General features: G+C 39.3%; 1 protein-coding gene across 1 annotated transcript in view; it reads right to left on the bottom strand.

Annotated features, from left to right (window-relative positions):
* The window catches only part of LOC124575170, a 62,127-nt gene that overhangs the window by 24,917 nt on the left and 14,944 nt on the right, over positions 1 to 22,266 (bottom strand). The window contains exon 2 of the mRNA XM_047131157.1: positions 16,628 to 16,865. Within this exon, the coding sequence (XP_046987113.1) occupies positions 16,628 to 16,848 (221 nt within the window). The 5' untranslated portion in view covers positions 16,849 to 16,865. The remainder of the gene's footprint in view (positions 1 to 16,627; positions 16,866 to 22,266) is intronic.

Below are 22,266 nucleotides of genomic sequence, written 5' to 3' on the forward strand. Positions count from 1 at the left end.
ACAACATCCCATTATCCTTGTCTTGTGTTTGTTGATGTTTATCCTGAATCCTCGTTTCAAGATGCCATCCGTTTCATTCAACTGCCCTTCCAAGGTTTTTGATGCCTCTGACAAAGTTACAATCTCATTGACAAACCTCAGAGTTTTATTTCTTCTCTCTGAACTCTGATTCCTATTCCCCAATTTTCTTTGGTTTCCTTTAGTGCATGCTCAATGTACAGATTGAATAAAATCTGTGATAGATTACAACTTTGTCTCAGTGCCTTCTCAACCACTACTTCCCCTTCATGCCACTCGGCCCTTATAACTGCTGTCTGGTTTCTGTACGAGTTGTACATATCCTCTTGCTCCATGCATTCTACTTCTGCTACCATCAGAGTTTCAAAGAGAGTCTTCCAGTCAACATCGTCAAAGGTTTTCTCTGCTTTTCCTTAAGTTGTAGGGGCGGTGTAGCCTTGCATGTTCCTACATTTCCCCAAAATCCTAAGTGATCTTTCCTGAGGTCAGCTTCTAACAGTTTCTTCACTCTTCTGTAAAGAATTCAATTTCGTATTTTGCAACCATGACTTACTAAACTGATAGTTTGGTAATTTTCACACATGTCAGCAACTGCTTTCTTTGGAATTGGAATTATTTCATTGATCTTGAAGTCTGATGGTATTTTACCTGTCTGATACATTTTGCACAACATATGAAAGACCTATGTCACAATGGCTCTCCCAAGGCTATCACTAGTTTTGATGGAACGTCATCTACTCCAGGGACCTTGTTTCAGCTTGGGTCTTTCAGTGCTCTATCAAATTCTTCTGGCAGTATCATATTTCCCATTCCATCTTCATCTACATCCTCTTCCCTTGTATAGGCCCTCTATATACTCCTTCCACCTTTCGGCTTTTCCTCCTTTGCTTAGCCTTGGATGGCCATCTGAGCTCTTGATATTCATAGAGCTACTTATCTCCAAAAATCTCCTCTCAAAATAGGAGATACAACACCCTAATCCTGCCACTGCTGCACCTCAGCCTTTGCCTTGTCACACATGGAGAAGCGAATGTGAAGAGGCTGACAAAATTTAGGCAGTGCCAGTGACTTAAGACAAATGTATCCCTTGAAATTTTCTGCTTGACCCAAGGTATTTTCAAAGAGCAGATTGTACGACTGTAAAAAGGACTCCAAATCCTGAAATGGGATCGACCGAGACTTCATCAAACATCTGAAAATGAAAACAGAAAAAGCATCATCACCAAAAATATTTTGCTGACGTTCCGCATTATTATATAGTGCAGAGATGGAGAGTTGCCTCCTCAAACGAATACACTGTTTACTGTTAGACACAATGTGACATAGTGGCCGCTGCAACACCAGGCAGCCCAAGATCCTGTGTGTACCTAAATTACTGGCGCTAACTGTCACTCCAATGTCTGCTTGAAATTCAACCAGTCACTCATCTACTAGTAATACCAGCAAAGTATACCAGAGCAACTTGTGCTGGTCTTCAGGGACAGGTCCCAGGGACCAACGAAAACACAGGGATGTCCGATGATCGACCTCAGCACACCGACTGTTACAAACTGTGGTATATGGTCTACCTAACGGCAATCCTACACACGGCCTCCATGTGTGGATACTCTCATCGAACATGCACCAAAAGGCAATCAGGGCAGAACCACAGGCTCACCCAACGAAAACAGAAGCAAAGTGACACCGAGGACATGAAAAACAAAGTGGGCAGGAATTACTACACTACGCATGTCACGAACGTGCCAAGCTCAACACAGATGAAACAGGTGGTGCCACAACACCAATTTGCCAGAATCATCAACAGCATCAACACACAGTGACTTGGCAAGAGAAAGTCCACCAGGGCAGACCCACAGGGCACCAGGGGCTGTTTACCATGCTCACCTAATAACACATCTGCCAACTGTCAGAAAGGACATCTCTTGCCCCTCTGTAAATTCAGGCGATTCAGCAAGCTGAGCAAAGATGGATAAAGAAGTGTTGGCCAAAGTCAATGACCTAGTTTTGATCTCAGGATCAGGTGCTAACTGGACAATCACCCCCAAAGTTAGTGAGTCTGTATATGACATCACATTTGAGACACCCAATTCAACAACAGACAAGAGATCCAGCAAATCGGTGATACAGGCAGCATATGACTGCCCAGTGTGCTTGTGGTGTGCTGGATAAATTGCAACCGTGCCACCAAACTTGGGTTTGATGTCAGAAATACTGTGTAAGCAAACACCAAAGTTCGTCAGATGGGAGTTTCTCCGGATAAGTGGAAAACTTAAAATTTTGCACAACTTCATATAACTCCACACTGCTGGACAATTACAAGGCAACTCTGTTAATTGAGTCAACAGTATGCCTTACCCGGCAGTCCAGCAAGAACCGGCATAGGTAATTTTCTCACCATTCTGTAGACTCACTGAAACCAGAAAATGGTGTTGGGTGAGCCGAAGAAAACTGCACAGTGGCTGCCTGTCCTGCCACAAGTACTGTAGTCAGCCAACGGCAGCTGGACAAGAAACTGGTGAACGGAAGCCGGAAAAGGAAATAAAAACTTGCCATGCAATTCAATCTACGGCAAAACAGCCCGGATTACAGCCAGCAGCAGGTAACACTTCTGTCAGCAGGTCTACCCACACCACGCATCCAGACCACCAATGAATCTGAACCTCTGAATGGTATCGGAGTCCACTGAAATAGAACTTAATAGGAGTATGCAGAATATCACTACACTCAGAGCCGAAGCAGGCCCAGTCGTAAAACGGTCATTCCAAAGGATATCCATATATAACTGTTGTAGTGAAAGGTTGTCATCAATACGTCAGCTGGTCACCTAGAGGAAACACAAGCTAGAGTGAGCCTGCGACTGCTGACCAACAGACATACTATGTGGCTTGTCGATCAGGGATGCTGTCTGTTCACTGCTTCCAGTGACCCCACTGGATGTAGGTGTAATGAAGCAAACTAATAGTGTGGCACACAGCAGGATACAAGACACTTTACTGTTAGAGGAGAAAGTTACAGCTTACCAACAAAAATGATCAATGACTGACTGAAATTTTGCAGCAACGACACACTTATCTCAAAGTCAACACGCTTTTTAAGGAAACTACTATAACTAAAAATAAGGAAATATCTCAACTTCAGAAAAGGTAAATGGCAGCTAGACTGTTTGCATAGAGAAATTTCACTGTTAAGAAATTTACAAAACTTAAGTTCTAAAGGTTATAGACACAGGCCTACTCAATATGTTGTAGATATCAGAATAAAAGTAAGCCCTATGGTAAAGAAAAAACCTCCAAATCAAAATAAGAGAAAATTGGACCAAATCAAATCAATAAACACTATGGATTACTACAGAAAATCTGAGGAGATTGTTTCAGCATCAACTTACTGTAAGAACAGAATGTCAAATTAAAAACAATAACAAAAAAATCAGTTTCAATTTTCCATTAAGAAAAATAATTGTTGAAATTAAGCACACGATCAAGCGGCAGAGAGAAGACATCGAGCTTGATTAATCACCAACTCCATCAAATTTACAACTAATAAAACAAAGGAACTCAACTCATTAAATGATACGGCAAACAAAATGTTAATATCTTAAAAACACTGTAAAACAGATGGAAGAAAATTTCAAGAAGAACCAGTCATGATACTGTTAGCAAACATTCGGCAGATATCTTTAAAAAATACGAATGCCAAAATTAATGCTGAGATTCAAATCAGGAAAGTTGGTGCACAATAACCAATAAAATGAAGAGCTCCTCACAGAGACATTCACAAACATTTAAATTGTGGCAACACTCTGGAAAAGTTTCAAATACATAAGGACACATTCATTTAAACCTCCACTGAAGTAGTCAATCCTCCGACCATTGGCGAGGTAGAACTCGCAATCACAGAACTAAATAATTTCGAGGCATTCGGTGATAATCTACTCTGCACAGAAAACTGGGAAAATGTATGAAAAACTGCAATCGTAAATCTCCACCGACATCTAATCAAAATGTGGACCGCAGAGAAAATTCCAGAGCACTGGATTCATAATTTTAAAAAAAGATCTGCCTTCACAGCTAAACGATCAGCACAGTTGCCTGCCACGTGGGAGACCCAGGTTCGATTTCCGGCACTCGCAGGGATTTTTCCTCGGTGGGAGGACCTGAAGAGAGTGCACTCGTGATGCCAGCTGAGGAGCCACTTGACTGATAAGCAGTCGAGATCAAAAAGCCTGACAACATGTGGCAATGTGATGACCACATGCCCCTCCATCCAACATTCAATGATGCCATTGGCAGAGGATGACGAGGTGGTTGTCGGACCTGATCTGCCCGTCTAGCGTCAAAATACAGACCTCGAACTACCTTACCTAATTAAAAAAAAAAGGAGATGAAACTCAACCAGACAATTACAGAGGAATACCCTTCTAGAGCACACATACAAAATTTCTTCTCGTGTAATTTACAACGAGATCAAAAACATTCTTGAACCACAACTTGTAAAGTACCAAGGTGGATTTCACCCAAACAGAAGCTGCCCTTCCAAATTCTAAGCTTAAAATTAGTAATAGAATATTATAAGTGCAGAAAAACAGCTCTTTATTTCATTCAAAGATTTCAAAAAAAGCATACGATAGAGTCCATAGATACACACTTTCAAAAACCCTTGGATCATGTGATCTTCAACCCAAAATAATAAAATTCAATTAACTAGCTTTAACCGACACAAATTCCAAGATAAATTTCAGTAAAGGAATTTCAAAAATCTTCACAGTAAAAAGTGTTCTTAGACAAGGTGATGGATTATCCCCAATGCTTTTCAATGTAGCCCTCGATTATGTCATGCAGATTTGGCAAAAAAGAAAACAGTTAAAATCAAAACTGGAGTGAAGCCCTCATATGAACCAACTGCCTGGGGTTTGCAGATGATTTAGCTCTCTCAGCTCTTGACATGCTACAAGTTTGTGCCCAGATCACCAGTCTCTAAATAATCACCTTAAAAAAATGATTACCAGTATCCTTCGAGAAAACTGAGATTGTGCCCATGAAACCCCTGTGTACAAGTACAGTCTTCATAAACACCTAAAAAAATTTACATAGTGCTTCAGCTTAAATATCTTCAAGAAATCATCATACATAACTTAAGTGAGAAAGAAACATGGATAAATGGAACCAATAAACTGAAAAAGCTCAATTTCTAACCTGGTCAACAAATAATAAGAAATGCTTTCCAGTAGACACTAAAATTCAACACAAAAACAGTAAAATCTCCCACAACTACTTATACTTCCAAAACCCTGCTCAAAGTTAAGAATGAAAGAACTGATAAGATCCTCAAAACTGAAAGATGAATCATCAGAACTCACATAAATAAAAAATACCTGGTCAAAGGAGTTTCGAGAAGCCTCCCCAAAGAAACTTTCTATCGAGAGACTGAACAGCACAATGAAGAAAATAAAAATCTCTTACTTATTTCCTCTACATTTTGTGACTGTAAGGAAACATGACTTAACAAAAACTTGAGATGAGTAATCTTAGAAAAAAGACAAGAGAACAACAGATCTGAGAAATTCAGCAAGAGCTTAAAGCAGGTGGACTCAAGATAACAGATGCAGAGAACAAATATAATAAAATTAATACTCTTCTTAAGAACCACAATTGTCATCAGGAATGAAACCTGGAATGTGACAGAAATTTCGGATTAACTGAGAAAATTACAATTGGAAAGAATGAAATAGTACCGGATGGATCACAAGAACTGAACAGTGCAACCTTCAAAGAAAAACTGAATGTGGACTGACTCAAGTGATCCGATCTGGCCACAAAATTAATAATAATTATTATTATTATATAATAATAATTATTATTATATAATGGTAAGACAGAGATTTAGAAACCACATTTTAAATTGTAAGACATTTCCAGGGGCAGATGTGGACTCTGACCACAATCTATTGGTTATGAACTACAGATTAAAATTGAAGACACTGCAAAAAGGTGGGAATTTAAGGAGATGGGACCTGGATAAACTGAAAGAACCAGAGGTTGTACAGAGTTTCAGGGAGAGCATAAGAGAACAATTGGCAGCAGTGGGGGAAAGAAGTACAGTAGAAGAAGAATGGGTAGCTCTGAGGGATGAAGTAGTGAAGGCAGCAGAGGATCAAGTAGGTAAAAAGACGAGGGCTAGTAGAAATCCTTGGGTAACAGAAGAAATATTGAATTTAATTGATGAAAGGAGAAAATATAAAAATGCAGTAAACGAAGCAGGCAAAAAGGAATACAAACGTCTCAAAAATGAGATCGACAGGAAGCGCAAAATGGCTAAGCAGGGATGGCTAGAGGACAAATGTAAGGATGTAGAGGCTTATCTCACTAGGGGTAAGATAGATACTGCCTACAGAAAAATTAAAGAGACCTTTGGAAAAAAGAGAACCACTTGTATGAATATCAAGAGCTCAGATGGAAACCCAGTTCTAACCAAAGAAGGGAAAGCAGAAAGATGGAAGGAGTATATAGAGGGTCTATACAAGGGCGATGTACTTGAGGACAATATTATAGAAATGGAAGAGAATGTAGATGAAGACGAAATGGGAGATACGATACTACGTGAAGAGTTTGACAGAGCACTGAAAGACCTGAGCCGAAACAAGGCCCTGGGAGTGAACAACATTCCATTACAACTACTGACGGCCTTGGAAGAGCCAGTCCTGATAAAACTCTACCATCTGGTGAGCAAGATGTATGAGACAGGCGAAATACCCTCAGACTTCAAGAAGAATATAATAATTCCAGTCCCAAAGAAAGCAAGTGCTGACAGATGTGAAAATTACCGAACTATCAGTTTAATAAGTCACAGCTGCAAAATACAAACACAAATTCTTTACAGACGAATGGAAAAACTGGTAGAAGCCGACATCGGGGAAGATCAGTTTGGATTCCGTACAAATATTGCAACATGTGAGGCAATACTGACCTTACGACTTACCTTAGAAGAAAGATTAAGGAAAGGCAAACCTACGTTTCTAGCATTTGTAGACTTAGAGAAAGCTTTTGACAATGTTGACTGGAATACTCTCTTCCAAATTCTAAAGGTGTCAGGGGTAAAATACAGGGAGCGAAAGGCTATTTACAATTTGTACAGAAACCAGATGGCAGTTATAAGAGTCGAGGGACATGAAAGGGAAGCAGTGGTTGGGAAGGGAGTTAGACAGGGTTGTAGCCTCTCCCCGATGTTATTCAATCTGTATATTGAGCAAGCAGTAAAGGAAACAAAAGAGAAATTCAGAGTAGGTATTAAAATCCATGAAGAAGAAATAAAAACTTTGAGGTTCGCCGATGACATTGTAATTCTGCCAGAGACAGCAAAGGACTTGGAAGAGCAGTTGAACGGAATGGACATTCTCTTGAAAGAAGGAGATAAGATGAACATCAACGAAAGCAAAACAAGGATAATGGAATGTAGTCGAATTAAGTCGGGTGATGCTGAGAGAATTAGATTAGGAAGTGAGACACTTAAAGTGGTAAAGGAGTTTTGCTATTTGAGGAGCAAAATAACTGATGATGGTCGAAGTAGAGAAGATATAAAATGTAGACTGGCAATGGCAAGGAAAGCGTTTCTGAAGAAGAGAAATTTGTTAACATCGAGTATAGATTTAAGTGTCAGGAAGTCGTTTCTGAAAGTATTTGTATGGAGTGTAGCCATGTATGGAAGTGAAACATGGACGATAAATAGTTTGGACAAGAAGGGAATAGAAGCTTTTGAAATGTGGTGCTACAGAAGAATGCTGAAGATTAGATGGGTAGATCACATAACCAATGAGGAGGTATTGAATAGCATTGGGGAGAAGAGGAGTTTGTGCCACAACTTGACGAGAAGAAGGGACCGGTTAGTAGGACATGTTCTGAGGCATCAAGAGATCATAAATTTAGCATTGGAGGGCAGCGTGGAGGGTAAAAATCATAGAGGGAGGCCAAGAGATGAATACACTAAGCAGATTCAGAAGGATGTAGGTTGCAGCAGGTACTGGGAGATGAAGAAACTTGCACAGGATAGGGTAGCATGGAGAGCTGCATCAAACCAGTCTCAGGTCTGAAGACCACAACAACAACAACAACAACAACAATAATAATAATAATAATAATAATAACAATACTATCCAATGGGACACTGCCTTGTAGCAGGCACCTTTAGTGCCAGGCAGGAGGGCTTGTGTGATTCCGTGAAATCGAGGGCTATGCCGGTGGTAGTGTAGCTACTGGCAGGGTCACCTACGCCGGATTGGTCTTGACTGAGGAGCCAGGCGAAGTGTGTCCCACAACATAGGGCAGGGAGAGCTCTAGAGGAGTAGTGAAGCCAGCTTCCCTAGGGAAGTAAACCTACTACAAATCCTGGTCCTCCAGATTGGGAGTTGGGCTCAAGGCTAACACCCTCTTCCTGTTTCAAAAAGCAAAGTCGCGAAAACCCAAAGAGTAGAAGCCAGACGGATTAATAGACGACAACGTGGCACAGATCTTGGACAATGAATGGTTACAAAGTGGAAAACCGATCTACGAACTGGTACCTGGCATGTTCAATCTTTATGGAGCCCAGGCTCACTAAAGAAGTAATTAGACTAGCAGGGGAAGCTCAGGGAGAGCATTATTGCCATCCAAGAAATTCGATGGACAGGGAGTGGGGTACTGCAAAAGAAAGAGGGCACAATATTCCATAGCTGTGATGATGACAGACATGAGTTTGGTACAGATTTCCTTGTTCATAAAGGTCTGAAACATTTGGTGATGAAGTTTACACCCATTAATCCAAGGCTATCAGTAATTAGAACTAAAGAAAGATTCTTTAATTATAGTATAATTAATGAACATGCACCAACAGAAGAATCTACTGAAGACCTAAAAGATGATTTCTATGATGCCCTTGAAAAAGTTTATGATAAGTGTCCAAGGAATGGCATCAAGATCATGCTGGGTGATTTTAATGCACAACTTGGAAGAGAAGACATGTTCCAGTCCACAATTGGAGCCCACAGTAAACATGGATCCACTACTGATAATGGAATAAGACTGATCATCTTCGCAGCCTCCCAGAATATGATAGTGGGATCTACCAGGCTTCCCCATAAGGAGATACACAAGGAAACATGGAGGTCATCTGATGGTAGAACCATTAATCAAATTGATCACGTACTGATAGACCACAGGCATAAATCTAACTTGCTGGATGTTCAAACCTTTTGTGCCCCTAACGTGGATTCAGATCATTTTCTTGTAATGGCAAGATAAGGGCAAGGATATCAAACGCTCAGAAAGAAAGACATACCTTAAGTCGAGCAAGTAAGAAACTGGGTCTTATGGTAAATGAAGGTAAAACTAAATACAGGGCCTGTGGAAAGCATATCAACCCAATATGCCATCAACTTTCAGTGTGAATGGACACACATTTGAAAGAGTTGATAGCTTCAAGTATCTTGGTTTCATAGTCACTTTTTTTAATGACATCTCAACTGAAATTAAGATTAGGCTGATATCAGCAAATAAGGCATATTTCACCTTGAGTAATTTATTTCGGTCAAGACTCCTCGGCCACCCAACAAAATTCGCTATTTATAAAACCCTTGTTACACCAACTCTCACTTATGCATCAGAAACATGGTCCTCGACGGAAACCAATGCAAGGCTGCTCGACAGACTTGAGAGGAAAGTTTTGAGGAGAATAACTGGCTCTGTGTATGAGAAAGAACAATGAAGGAAAAGGTGCAAAGCAGAATCGTACACTATACATTCCGATGCTCCTGTAACAAAAATCATAAGATCAGGAAGGATAAGGTGGGCAGGTCATGTGGCACAAATGGAGGAGTCTGAAGTGATAAAGAAGATTCTCTTTAGTAATCCAGGAGGACAAAGAGGGCGAGGTCGACCTTGAGCAAGATGGCTGGATGGAACGGAAGAAGACCTACGGAAGCTTGGATGCAGAAATTGGAGGAGGGTAGCAAATGACTGTAATGGATGGCGGAAGCTCGTTGGGAAGGCCAAGGTTCATCCTGGACTGTAGCACCATAGAAGAAAAGAAATAATAATAATAATAATAATAATAATAATAATAATAATAATAATAATACCCCATGGAGGCCCGGGAAAAGAATAGGCCTCCGGTATGTTCTGCCAGTCGTAAAAGGCGACGAAAAGAACAAACCACTAATAGGGCTAACCCCCCTTTTAGTGTGATTAGTTGGTTCAGGACAGAACTAAAGAAGCCTCGGACAAGCGCCGTCATGGTCAGGGATGACGTTTGAACCCTATGCCCGCCCACAATGGTAACGACACTGCTAGCCAACTGGAAAATGATTTAAATCCAAATAGAGGTGTTTTGCAGGATATGGTTCCTGCAACCACCCTAAGAGGAAAACAAAGACAGAATATGAGATGGTCAGATGAAGTTAATCGACACCTCATGTTCTGTTACTACCAAGCAACAAACCTAGGAACCAACACAACTGGATACAGATCACAAGTATACACAACATTTATTATCAGATACCCAGAATTAAAATATTTAACAGAACAACGACTAGCTGATCACATCCGTGTAATAATAAAAAATAACAGGATACCCCAGTCAGAATTAGAAAACATCGAACAAGAAGTACAACAAATACTGGAACAAAATAATGTGCAATCAGAAGAAGAAGAAAATACAGTAATGGACTCAAACATCCCAGAGCAAACAAACAAAGAACAACACACATCAATTAAACAATCAGAGGAAAACGAAATCTTAAGACAGCCACCAGAACAAGCACAAATAGAACTCGAAGTAACACATACGTTAGATATAGAAGAAAAATTTCAGCTGACATATATAGAATACAAAGACACAAAACAGACACTAGACCATTCTTGCATAGACCGCCAAATAACCCACAAGTCAAAACAACAATAAAAACTATCAACACAATCATACACAACAAAATAAATGAAAACACAACTATGGAAGAGTTAAAACTACTGGTTTATATAGGAGCACTCACTATACTTAATATACACACTAGGCACAGAATAGAACCAACCAACACACAGAAGAAACCCACAAAACCAGCATGGCAACACAGGCTACAGATCAGAATAGAAAAACTGAGAAAAGACATCGGACAGCTAACACAATTTATAAGAAATGAAATGTCAGGAAAAAAAAAAAAAAAAAAAACGAAAAAGGTTAGGTAAAATCTCACAACAAGAAGCGATAGAGCAATTATATGAAAAGAAGCAGAAATTACAAGCATTGGCCAAACGACTTAGAAGATACAAAAAACGTGAAAATAGAAGGAAACAAAACCAAACATTCAACACAAACCAAAAGAAATTTTACCAGACAATAGATAACACACACATTAAAATAGACAATCCACCAAACATAACAGACATGGAACACTTCTGGAGCAACATATGGTCAAACCCGGTACAACATAACAGGCATGCACGGTGGATAAAGCAGAAACAGATACATACAATATGATACCACAAATGCCTGAAGTGATAATTTTGCAACATGACGTCACCCAAGCAATTAATTCTACTCACAATTGGAAAGCCCCTGGAAAAGATAAAATAGCAAATTTCTGGCTAAAGAAGTTCACCTCAACACATTCACATCCAACTAAATTATTTAACAGTTACATTGCAGACCCATACACATTCCCTGATACACTTACACATGAAATAACTTATCTGAAACCTAAAGATCAAGCAGACACAGCAAACCCAGCTAAATATCGCCCATAACATGCCTACCAACAATATACAAAATATTAACTTCAGTCATTACACAGAAATTAATGACACATACAACACAGAACAAAATGATAAATGAAGAACAAAAAGGCTGTTGCAAAGGAGCATGAGGATGTCAAGAGCAACTGATAATAGATGCAGAGGTGACATATCACGCTAAAACTAAACAAAGGTTGCTGCTCTACGCATACATTGATTACAGAAAGCTTTTGATAGTGTACTCCACTCATGGTTACTACAAATATTGGAAATATACAAAGTAGATCCTAAATTGATACACTTCCTAAACATAGTAATGAAAAATTGGAAAACCACACTTAATATCCAAACAAATTCAAATAATATCACATCACAGCCAATACAGATTAAGCGTGGAATATACCAAGGAGACTCATTAAGTCCTTTCTGGTTCTGCCTTGCTCTGAACCCCCTACCCAACATGCTAAATAATACAAATTATGGATACAATATTACTGGAACATACCCACACAAAATCACACATTTGCTATACATGGATGATCTAAAACTACTGGCAGCAACAAATCAACAACTCAACCAATTACTAAAGATAACAGAAGTATTCAGCAATGATATAAATATGGCCTTTGGAACAGACAAATGTAAGAAAAATAGTATAGTCAAGGGAAAACACACTAAACAGGAAGATTACATATTGGATAACCATAGCGACTGCATAGAAGCGATGGAAAAAACAGATGCCTATAAATATCTAGGATACAGACAAAAAATAGGAATAGATAATACAAATATTAAAGAAAAAGTAAAAGAAAAAAAATAGACAAAGAATAAAAAAAATACTAAAAAAAGAATTGACAGAAAGAAACAAGACAAAAGCTATAAATACTTATGCTATACCAATATTTACCTACTCATTTGGAGTAGTGAAATGGAGTAACACAGACCTAGAAGCACTCAATACACTTACATGATCACAATGCCACAAATATAGAATACATCACATACATTCAGCAACAGAAAGATTCACATTAAGCAGAAAGGAAGGAGGAAGGGGATTTATTGACATAAAAAACCTGCATTATGGACAGGTAGAGAATTTTAGAAAATTCTTTCTAGAACGAGCAGAAACTAGCAAAATACACAAAGCAATCACTCATATAAATACATCGGCTACACCACTGCAATTTCATAACCACTTCTACAACCCTTTAGATCACGTAACATCAACAGATATGAAGAAAGTAAACTGGAAAATGAAAACACTACATGGCAAGCACCCGTATCATCTAACACAGCCACACATCGATCAAGACGCATCCAACGCATGGCTAAGAAAAGGCAATATATACAGTAAGATGGAAGGATTCATGATTGCAATACAGGATCAAACAATAAACACCAGATATTACAGCAAGCATATTATTAAAGATCCCAATACTACAACAGATAAATGCAGACTTTGCAAACAACAAATAGAAACAGTAGATCACATCACAAGCGGGTGTACAATACTAGCAAATACAGAATACCCCAGAAGACATGACAATGTAGCAAAAATAATACATCAACAGCTTGCCTTACAACATAAACTTATAAAACAACACGTTCCCACATACAAGTATGCACCACAAAATGTACTGGAGAATGATGAATACAAATTATACTGGAACAGAACCATTATAACAGATAAAACAACACCACATAACAAACCTGACATCATACTCACCAATAAAAAGAAGAAATTAACACAACTAATCGAAATATCCATACCCAATACAACAAATATACAAAAGAAAACAGGAGAAAAAAATTGAAAAATACATCCAACTGCCTGAGGAAGTCAAGGACATGTGGCATCAGGATAAAGTTGACATTATACCAATTATACTATCAACTACAGGAGTCATACCACACAATATCCACCAGTACATCAATGCAATACAGCTACATCCAAACTTATATATACAACTACAGCTATCCGTAATTATTGATACATGTTCAATTACCCGAAAGTTCCTAAATGCCATATAACATATACCGTACAGTTGAAAGGAAGTCACGCTTGATCAAGGTCCGCGTCACTTTCCATTTTAGACCAGACATAACGTCTGACAAAAGAAAGAAAGAATAATATCAAATATGGTTTACATAAAAAGTTTAGTACAATGGTTGGCCATTAATTTTTAATTATTACCTCAGAAAATAAAGTTTTGTAATTAATTTTATGTTTGTTTGGAGGTACATGTGTGCAGTCCTGATATGTGTTGAAATCTGCACACCACGGAACTGAAGCATGCCGCTAGAGGATCCACAAACAAAATGGTGCAGCTCACCTATAAAGTGGTGGTGGGCTGCACTATTTTGTTTGTGAATCCACTAACGGCATGCTGCGGTACTGTGGTTTGGGGATTTCAACGTGTATCAGCACTACACACATATACCTCCAAACAAACATCAAATTAATTACTAAATTTTATTTTTTCAAAGTGGTAGTTAAAACTCAATGACTACCCCTATTCCGTGTTCTGCTCCTGTTCACATATTACATAATGTAGGCATTATAGAGCGTTTCGAAACTTACATGTTTGTGTCCACTACTCCAGAAGCCCAGTCAATAAAGACCAAAACAGGTCGACTTGGGGGAAAAATCATCATGTAGTTGTCAATTTTTGTACAATGGTAAAAGGGAGTGCCACAAACAACATCCACAAACCCTGAACAATGGGCTGCAAACATTGGACTAGGAGTGAGGGGTTTAAAGGTCACTTTTTCATGTTTTCCTTGAATAATTCAAAAACAGCAGACTCTAGTGAAAATGTTTCCCAGTACAAAATTAAATTACATAAAATTTCCTCTGGAAAAGGTCCTATTCGTTTTTTATGCAGAACTAATAGTTTCCAAATTGCTGGGGATGGAAAAATCACACGATTATTAAAAATATTGTTTTAACACTATAAAATTAATGTTTACCTTTAAGTGAAGTGGGTTAAAATCAAAAATTTAATGTGTATATCATGTCTACATGCTGCTGACCTGTATTAAGGGATAAATCATGATGCATGATTTTAACAGTATGGACAGGAGGAGGGAGGGGCATGTGTGGGGTAGAAGCACAAGAGAAGATAGGTCACTGGATTGTGTTCATGCACGCACCTACTTCTCAGGTCTGCAAACTGAAAATCAATCAGAAGATTCTCCACTCTATCCACGGCACTACATCACATCAGACTTGGTTATATAGTAAAGTTATCTTCAGTTTATTAAGTGAGTACTACCTTGCATTTGTTAAGTGAGCTCTTATGTAAAAAACCTCAAGACAGAACTGTGAACTGTCTGCCACACAGCAAACCTGTCTGAAGTATAACACACTGCCAATATCTATTCGACAATGTCGATTTGTCTCCACTATCACTGTATGGAATACTTTTCCCACTGTGAAGGGTATCAACTGCGTCACTCCAGCCTCAACTTCAGATATTTTGAAATAAGTCAAGCAATGCATTATAGTGAACTACTGCTCAGACATATTCACATCCATCTTGGAAGACATACTCTGGATGTATGGTAAGAGGTTCTACTCAGTGCAACCCACTCTACAAGTGTCACCAAAACTTCCAAATAGAAAATATTTATGCAGTCTATCAGTGACACAATTAATGGTAAGAGAAGTGAAGTAATTTTCTGGTCATTCATTAATCCTCCACCAATGACTACAACATAACTACACGCTTTACAATATGTTGTCAATAGTAGACAGCAGAAAGATGCCATATTTTCCAATATAATCCATTTTCACCAACACCACATCCATCAATGACAACAACACACTTACAAATACATACTCATTAAATAAACCAAAAATGACTCCATGGTATAAAGACAAGCTCAGTGAAGTTATTTTGTCAATTCACGTAAGAGAACTGGGTAGGCAATACTGGGGACGTATAGCCTGTCTATAAACTGAAAAGTGCGCATCACTTATGGTAGGGAAAGTTGTGTTTTCTGGAAGAACATTACACCTGCGATACAGGATGGCTAAGAACCAATTTTCTCTACGGCTGCATAGGTGTGCAGAGATTTATGTAGGTTCTATCCATAAGCATTTCTTGCGTTAGCATTATTAGTAACTCATATCTGCATTCTGCTTAGTGTTAATGCATTTTGTAGAAAATATGTACACTGAGTTGCTAGTAACTCATAAAGTGCACTGTGGAGTGTTGGTATAACTTTGTGAAACACCCCATAGCTGCTTCTTGCTACACAGTGGGGTACATAGCATGGGTATTCATCAGCTCATCAATTTCCAGATCTATGAAGGAGGGACGCACACGAATGCAATCCAACAACCTACCTCCCTTTGCACTTCTATCCCACACTGACCACCCTCCACCATGTAACACGCCCAGGACACAATTTCTCTCTTAATACGGCTCTACTGAACTCAGACATGATACATATACTTAACATTTGTTTTGTTCATTTAAAGACACATTAATTTCACACCATTAAAATAATATTTTTAATAATCTGTAACTTTTCCATCCCCTGAACACGGAAACTATTAATCCTAGAGAAAAATTGAGTAGGACCTTTTTTGTAGGAAATTTAATGTAGTTTAATTTTGTACCTGGAAATGTTTTCACTAGCCTTCTTAGTTCTGAAATTAAAGAAAAACATAAAAAAGTGACGGATTTTTAGTGTGTTGTTCACGGCACTCCCTCCTACCACTGAACACAAATTTATGACTGCACAATTTTTTCTAATTTTTCTTTGCTGACTTTGATACAGTGTCAAAACTCAAGTTCTCAAGTTAATAGCATTCTGTGAAAACATAATATACAGAAAGCTGGTGTTACCTTCTACTGGTACTAACAGCACGACCTTCCTCAGGCTCCACATCATCTTGAGAGAGTACAGCTGGCAAAAGTTGATTAGCTCTTCCACTGCTTGGGCTACAGCGGTGAGCTGGTGCATGTCTTTCCACCCTGGGTGGTCTGCGAAGGCGACCACTTGTCGCGTGGATGTAACTGACAACAGACACTCGTCGCCTCTGCTGAGAGTCTCGGTGAGCTTTCATTCTGAATAAAACAGAAGCTGTGGACAACAGAGCTTAAGCTGTGGCTCTAATTTCTAATAATGATGCGTATGCTGCTATTTTCTCTTAAGGTTACTAACAAAACCAACACAACTTTTAACAGAACAGACTTGTTGAAATTTTTGTCCTGCTTCTGTTATGTAGGAGAGTCGTAATGAAACTGACCAAGAAAATATTTACAATGAGACTGATATGAGACTGATCCTTGTTAACAAACACCACAGAAGATGCTAGAAATAGTCACCACTGCTGTCGATGCAGCACTGTGCTCAGTTTATCGAACTGTGGGACATGTGTAGCAGGTCTGTCTGAGGGATAGCAGCAATACTGCTGTAGCCCTTCCAACGTGTCAAGATTATTTGACTGCATCTGACACTTCTATTTAACCCGCAGGTAAAGCTCACAGGGAGAGAGATCAGGGGATTGAGGTGACCAGGAGGTTGCAATGCCTCTTCCACCTGTGATAAGGTTGTCGGGGCAGTATATGCTATTGCTCAGTATTGATGAAAATTTCCACACAGTCTTTCACCCTCTGGGAGTTGATCTTAATTTAGATTAGAATGTTTCTGGACATACTAGTCAACATTAACAGTTTGGTTGAATACTAACATTACAATGCAGAGACCAAAAATTGCACACCAAACATCGATCTCAAGATTATGCGATGGGTCTTCCAACTACTTCAGTAGCTCTTCTATGCATAATGGCGTATGTCCTATGAATTTATATACCCTGACAGACTGAGATATGCCTCATCTGAAGAAATTAAAAACTAAGGAAACAACAATCGTGATTCCATTTCACTCAGAAATCACAGGTAGAACTGAACATGCAAAACTTCGATTGGTTGCTTTTAACTTGTGTATAATAGTAAATTTGTAAGGATGCAGATGCAGGTCTGTTTTTATAACATTTCAACAAGATGATGTCTTAATTCCCACTTGCACAGGTAAATGTCATTCAGACTTTGATCCTGCCTTTCCTTTACTTGTGCAACATTTTCTGGTGTTCAAACTGTTTTTGGACAGTAACAGTTTTATTCACTACAGAGCCTATTTTGCTCCATTTTTCCACTAACTTTTGCATTGTAGACTTTGTGGAAGATTTTGCAAATCCTTCCAATCTTAAACCATTGCACAAACAGTTCCACTCACATTTTCCACGAAATGTGTTTCGCGTAACACAACAATAAACACATGCTATTTACCGTGAACGCCGTTTTGTGTTTTATTCGACTGGTCACTAAACACATCTACTCCTCTCACTCACTCAAATGTAATGACACAGTGAACTACTCAGTACAGAGAATGCGGGAGATGTGCTTGCGCAGGCACGTAACAGCATGCCATAGGTTATAAAAGCAAGTGACTGATGCATCAGTGTCACAGTTTCCAGCATTTTCAGTGATGGCAGTTCTCATGTTCAGTAACAAAGTTCAGTTCCATTGTGGTCTTATAAATATTCTCTGGATTAATTTAATTTTCCCACCCTTCACACACACTTCAGTGACATTTGTGAACTTCGACAATGATTCTGCAAAACAAATAATTAACAGCAAGTTCACTGAAAGTTTAGAATCTGGCTTTTATTCATAAACTTTTTTCAGACCCACAAGCTACCTCACAAAAGGCACTGTAATCCAGTCTCAGAGAACTTCTTTTAGACATTGAACCTGCACATGTAAATCTACATACATCCTCTGGAATCCACTGTCCAGTGGGAGGCAGAGCCTACTCTGTACTAGTATTTGCACTTTTCTGTTCTATTCCATTTGTGTACTGAACAAGGGAAACACGATTCTGCATATGCTTCTCTGTGTGTCCTTACTCTCAATATCCTCATAATAAATATAAGATGGTGGCAGCAAAACTGTCCCACAATCTCCCTCAAATACTGGTTGTTTAAATTTACCCATCAAGGTTTTGAGAGACAATGCTGCCTTTCTTTCAAAGATTCACATTCTAGTTTCCTGAGCATATCCGTTGCACTTTCACTGTACCAACCTGTTACAATTCTGCCAGCGTGTCTCTCAATTCTTTCACTATCTTCCGTCATGCTCACTCGATGAAGACGTCACACAGACAGGAGCAACAGTATAAATTGTTCGCACTAGTGTCTCATAAGTGGCTCGATGTCCAGATCTATCGGCCTTTCCCAGACCCTTTTCAACAAATCTATGTCTGACTTTCAGGCTTTCCCAGTGGATTGCCGCAAATACTCTTCTCAGATATGTCGCCAGATAACACCGTGCGAGCTTCTCAATATTTCATCGAAACAACTGTTCAACATTATTGAGTGGTAGCAGTTGCTATTGTCACTGTTGCAAGATGCAACTGGTGATACTTGGCTCCCAGCAGGGAACACTACGAATACTACTTTCATCTAACTGTGAGCTCTTCTCAATGCAAGCATACTTCCTACTCGTGGCCCCGATAAATTTCAAGAAAGATGCGCAAGTTCTGTCAGTCGCATCTTGTGACAGTGTTCAGAGCAACTACCACCACCAGTTGATGATGTCGAATACTTGTTTCGGTGAATGAGTCTGGGACCTGCACAATAACATCTGGCAGCAAACCTGAGAAGAATATTTCCTCAAGATTGGCCAGGAAAGCCTGAAAAGTCGTGACCGGTACCTCTACAGGTAGAACATGGCAAAAGATATAAACGAGTTTGACAAATTATGTACTAAGAGAGGTAGTTGCTGGGCACACTGGTCCTTTGTATTGAGACACCATAACAAGCACACTTTTCCTATGTTTGCTAAACTTAAACATAATAATGACTTGGCATCTGCTATTAGAATTAAGTGACGAGTGAGTGCAGTCCTTGTGAGAGAGAGGGTAAGTTACATGCGACAGGAGCTACAAATTGTGCTCATGAAATTACTTTCACTACACCTTCATCTACATCTATACTCTGCAAACCACTGTGAGATGGAGTGAAGGGGGAGCATCCCGTTGCACTAGTTACTAGGGTTTCTTCCCGTTCCACTCACTTACGGAGTGTGTGAAGAATGATTATTTGAATGCCTTTGTGAATACTGTAATTATTCTAATCTTATCCTCAAGATCTCTAAGTGAGTGATAGACATGGGATTACAGTATATTCCTAGTCATCATTTACAGCCAGTTCTTAAGCTTTGCTAATAAACTTACTCGGGATAGTTTACATCTGTTTTTGAGAATCTGCTAGTGCTTGGACCAAACAACAAGCAAAGGTTCACCAAATGGCAAAGTAAGCCCCACTTGAAGCCAATCACAAGAAAATGTACCACAATGGTGGACTGTGTTTAATCTAATGTAACTGCCCATGGCAACACTGCAAAAGCAAATCTCGACATTGATTATTTTTGTGGATATATTAACTGTTTTAATCTCATGGACAAGGCTTAGGATAATACAGTGGATTCAGTGCTGGAGGAAAGTCTGAATTATGCAATGACACCTGGTACAGCCTCAGTCAACAATGTGATACCTGGAATAGCACAGGCAATCTTGAAAGTTTCCAGAGAGGTTGCAGAAGAGATTCAGTGACATATCTGCTGAATTTTAACCCAAGATTCAGTATAACTTCAGCAGAAGGAGACGCTCTGTGAGACTTAAGAGTAGACCAAGACCTCATCCGTTTACCTGCCAACAAAGGGATCATTGTCGTCCTTCTCATACGTACTGAGTACAACAGCAAGATAAATGCATTGTGTTATGATCCTGCATATCACAAGCAAGGAGAGGATTGGTTAGGCAAAACTCTCACAAAAACTCTAAGACTTCAAGATGAGTTTTATTCTGGCAGACATCAAGTGCCTGCATCAACAGCCTGTGGTTCCCCCAGAACTAGAGGGCCTATCTAAGATTAAGAAGAATAGGCCACCTCTTTGGCCCACAGCAACACTGCAAAAGCAAATCTGCACATTCCGGCCCAGACTAACCAATTGACTGTCATATCATCGTTTGCAGATGGCATCATCTGATGTTGTATGGAAGGGCATGGGTCAGCACATCAACACACCACTCACCTGGTTGCTGTTGGCTTCCCTTGGAGCTGCTACTTTTCAATAAGTAGCTCCTCTATAGAGCTCACAATCCTTAGTGCACTCCATTCCAATCCTCAGACCACTGAAAAATTCCTGGCAGTACCAAGAATCAAACCTGGGTCCTCTACACAGCCGTTAATATGCTGACCACTGAACTATGGAGGTGGACCATAACAACACTGGAGCACTTACTTATTTTTTTGGCTAAACATCTTACATCACTGTTCCGACCTCTCGTACGCAAATGTAACCATAACATTTGGGGTTTAAGGACTTTCATAGGATACCTGAAAACAGTTACACTACAATTGTCTGATCATTTGGTTAGACAGATTGCTACTTACTGTAAAGAAGACACGTTAAGTTGCAGACAGGAACCATTAAAAGATGCTTACACAAAGCTTTCAGCCACAGCCTTCATCAGCAAAAGAGAAACACACACCATTCACACACACACAACCAGGCACATATTGCCATGTAGAGCTGGCGGTCATATGTGCATGAGATGTGCTTGCTTGTGTGTATGAATGGTGTGTGTTTCTGTTTTTCTGATGAATACTGTGGCCAAAAGCTTTATGGATGTGTCTTTTAATTGCGCCTGTCTGCAACTTATGCCTTCTTTACAGTGAGTAGCCATCTGCATTTTCCTACACTATTGATAGTGATACCAGGAATTTCCACTGTTTGATCTATTAGTTAGCTTTAATGTTGAATCCTTATTTATGAAAGTGCCCCTACAGAACTCACTGGAGCTTATTAGCAATAGGTTTGAGAAAGACATTATGTCATTATTTAAATATGTGCTTATCTCAATCTATTTCTTATTTACCACCCATTACTTTGAAAAAGTGGGAAATGTTGACATGGGAAGACCCATGTCTCCTAAGGTGGCAAACTATTTTATAGCAGACTTTGAGGCAAAAGGACTGCGGTTGATAACTCTCCAATCTTCCTGCTATTGATGGTATGTTGACCTCTGTTTCTATAGCATTTGAACTCACTCAACTTGAATAATCAATTCACCACCATTGTGGAAAAAATTGGCAGCTCACCATTTCTGGATGTCATGTTTACAAGAAAAAGCAACAGAACACTGGGACACAAATGTTTACCACAAACAGATTCACACAGTTATATTTGCAGATCAAAAGCTGTCATCTTGGACAAAGCAATAATGTCTTGTGCTCCTGGGTACAAACTGATTGCACAAATTAACTCAGCCCCTCTCTGATTGATGAAAGTGCCACTCCAAATTGTTCACACATGTGGCTAACCTCAGTTACATAACTGTATTCTAAGCCATAGCAATAAGTAGTTATGGCAGAGCTAGTATTGATTCGTGTGTGGTGTTGTGCATAGTGACTGTT

Source organism: Schistocerca americana, unplaced genomic scaffold, assembly GCF_021461395.2.
Source record: "Schistocerca americana isolate TAMUIC-IGC-003095 unplaced genomic scaffold, iqSchAmer2.1 HiC_scaffold_222, whole genome shotgun sequence".
In the NCBI taxonomy this organism is placed as follows: domain Eukaryota; kingdom Metazoa; phylum Arthropoda; class Insecta; order Orthoptera; family Acrididae; genus Schistocerca; species Schistocerca americana.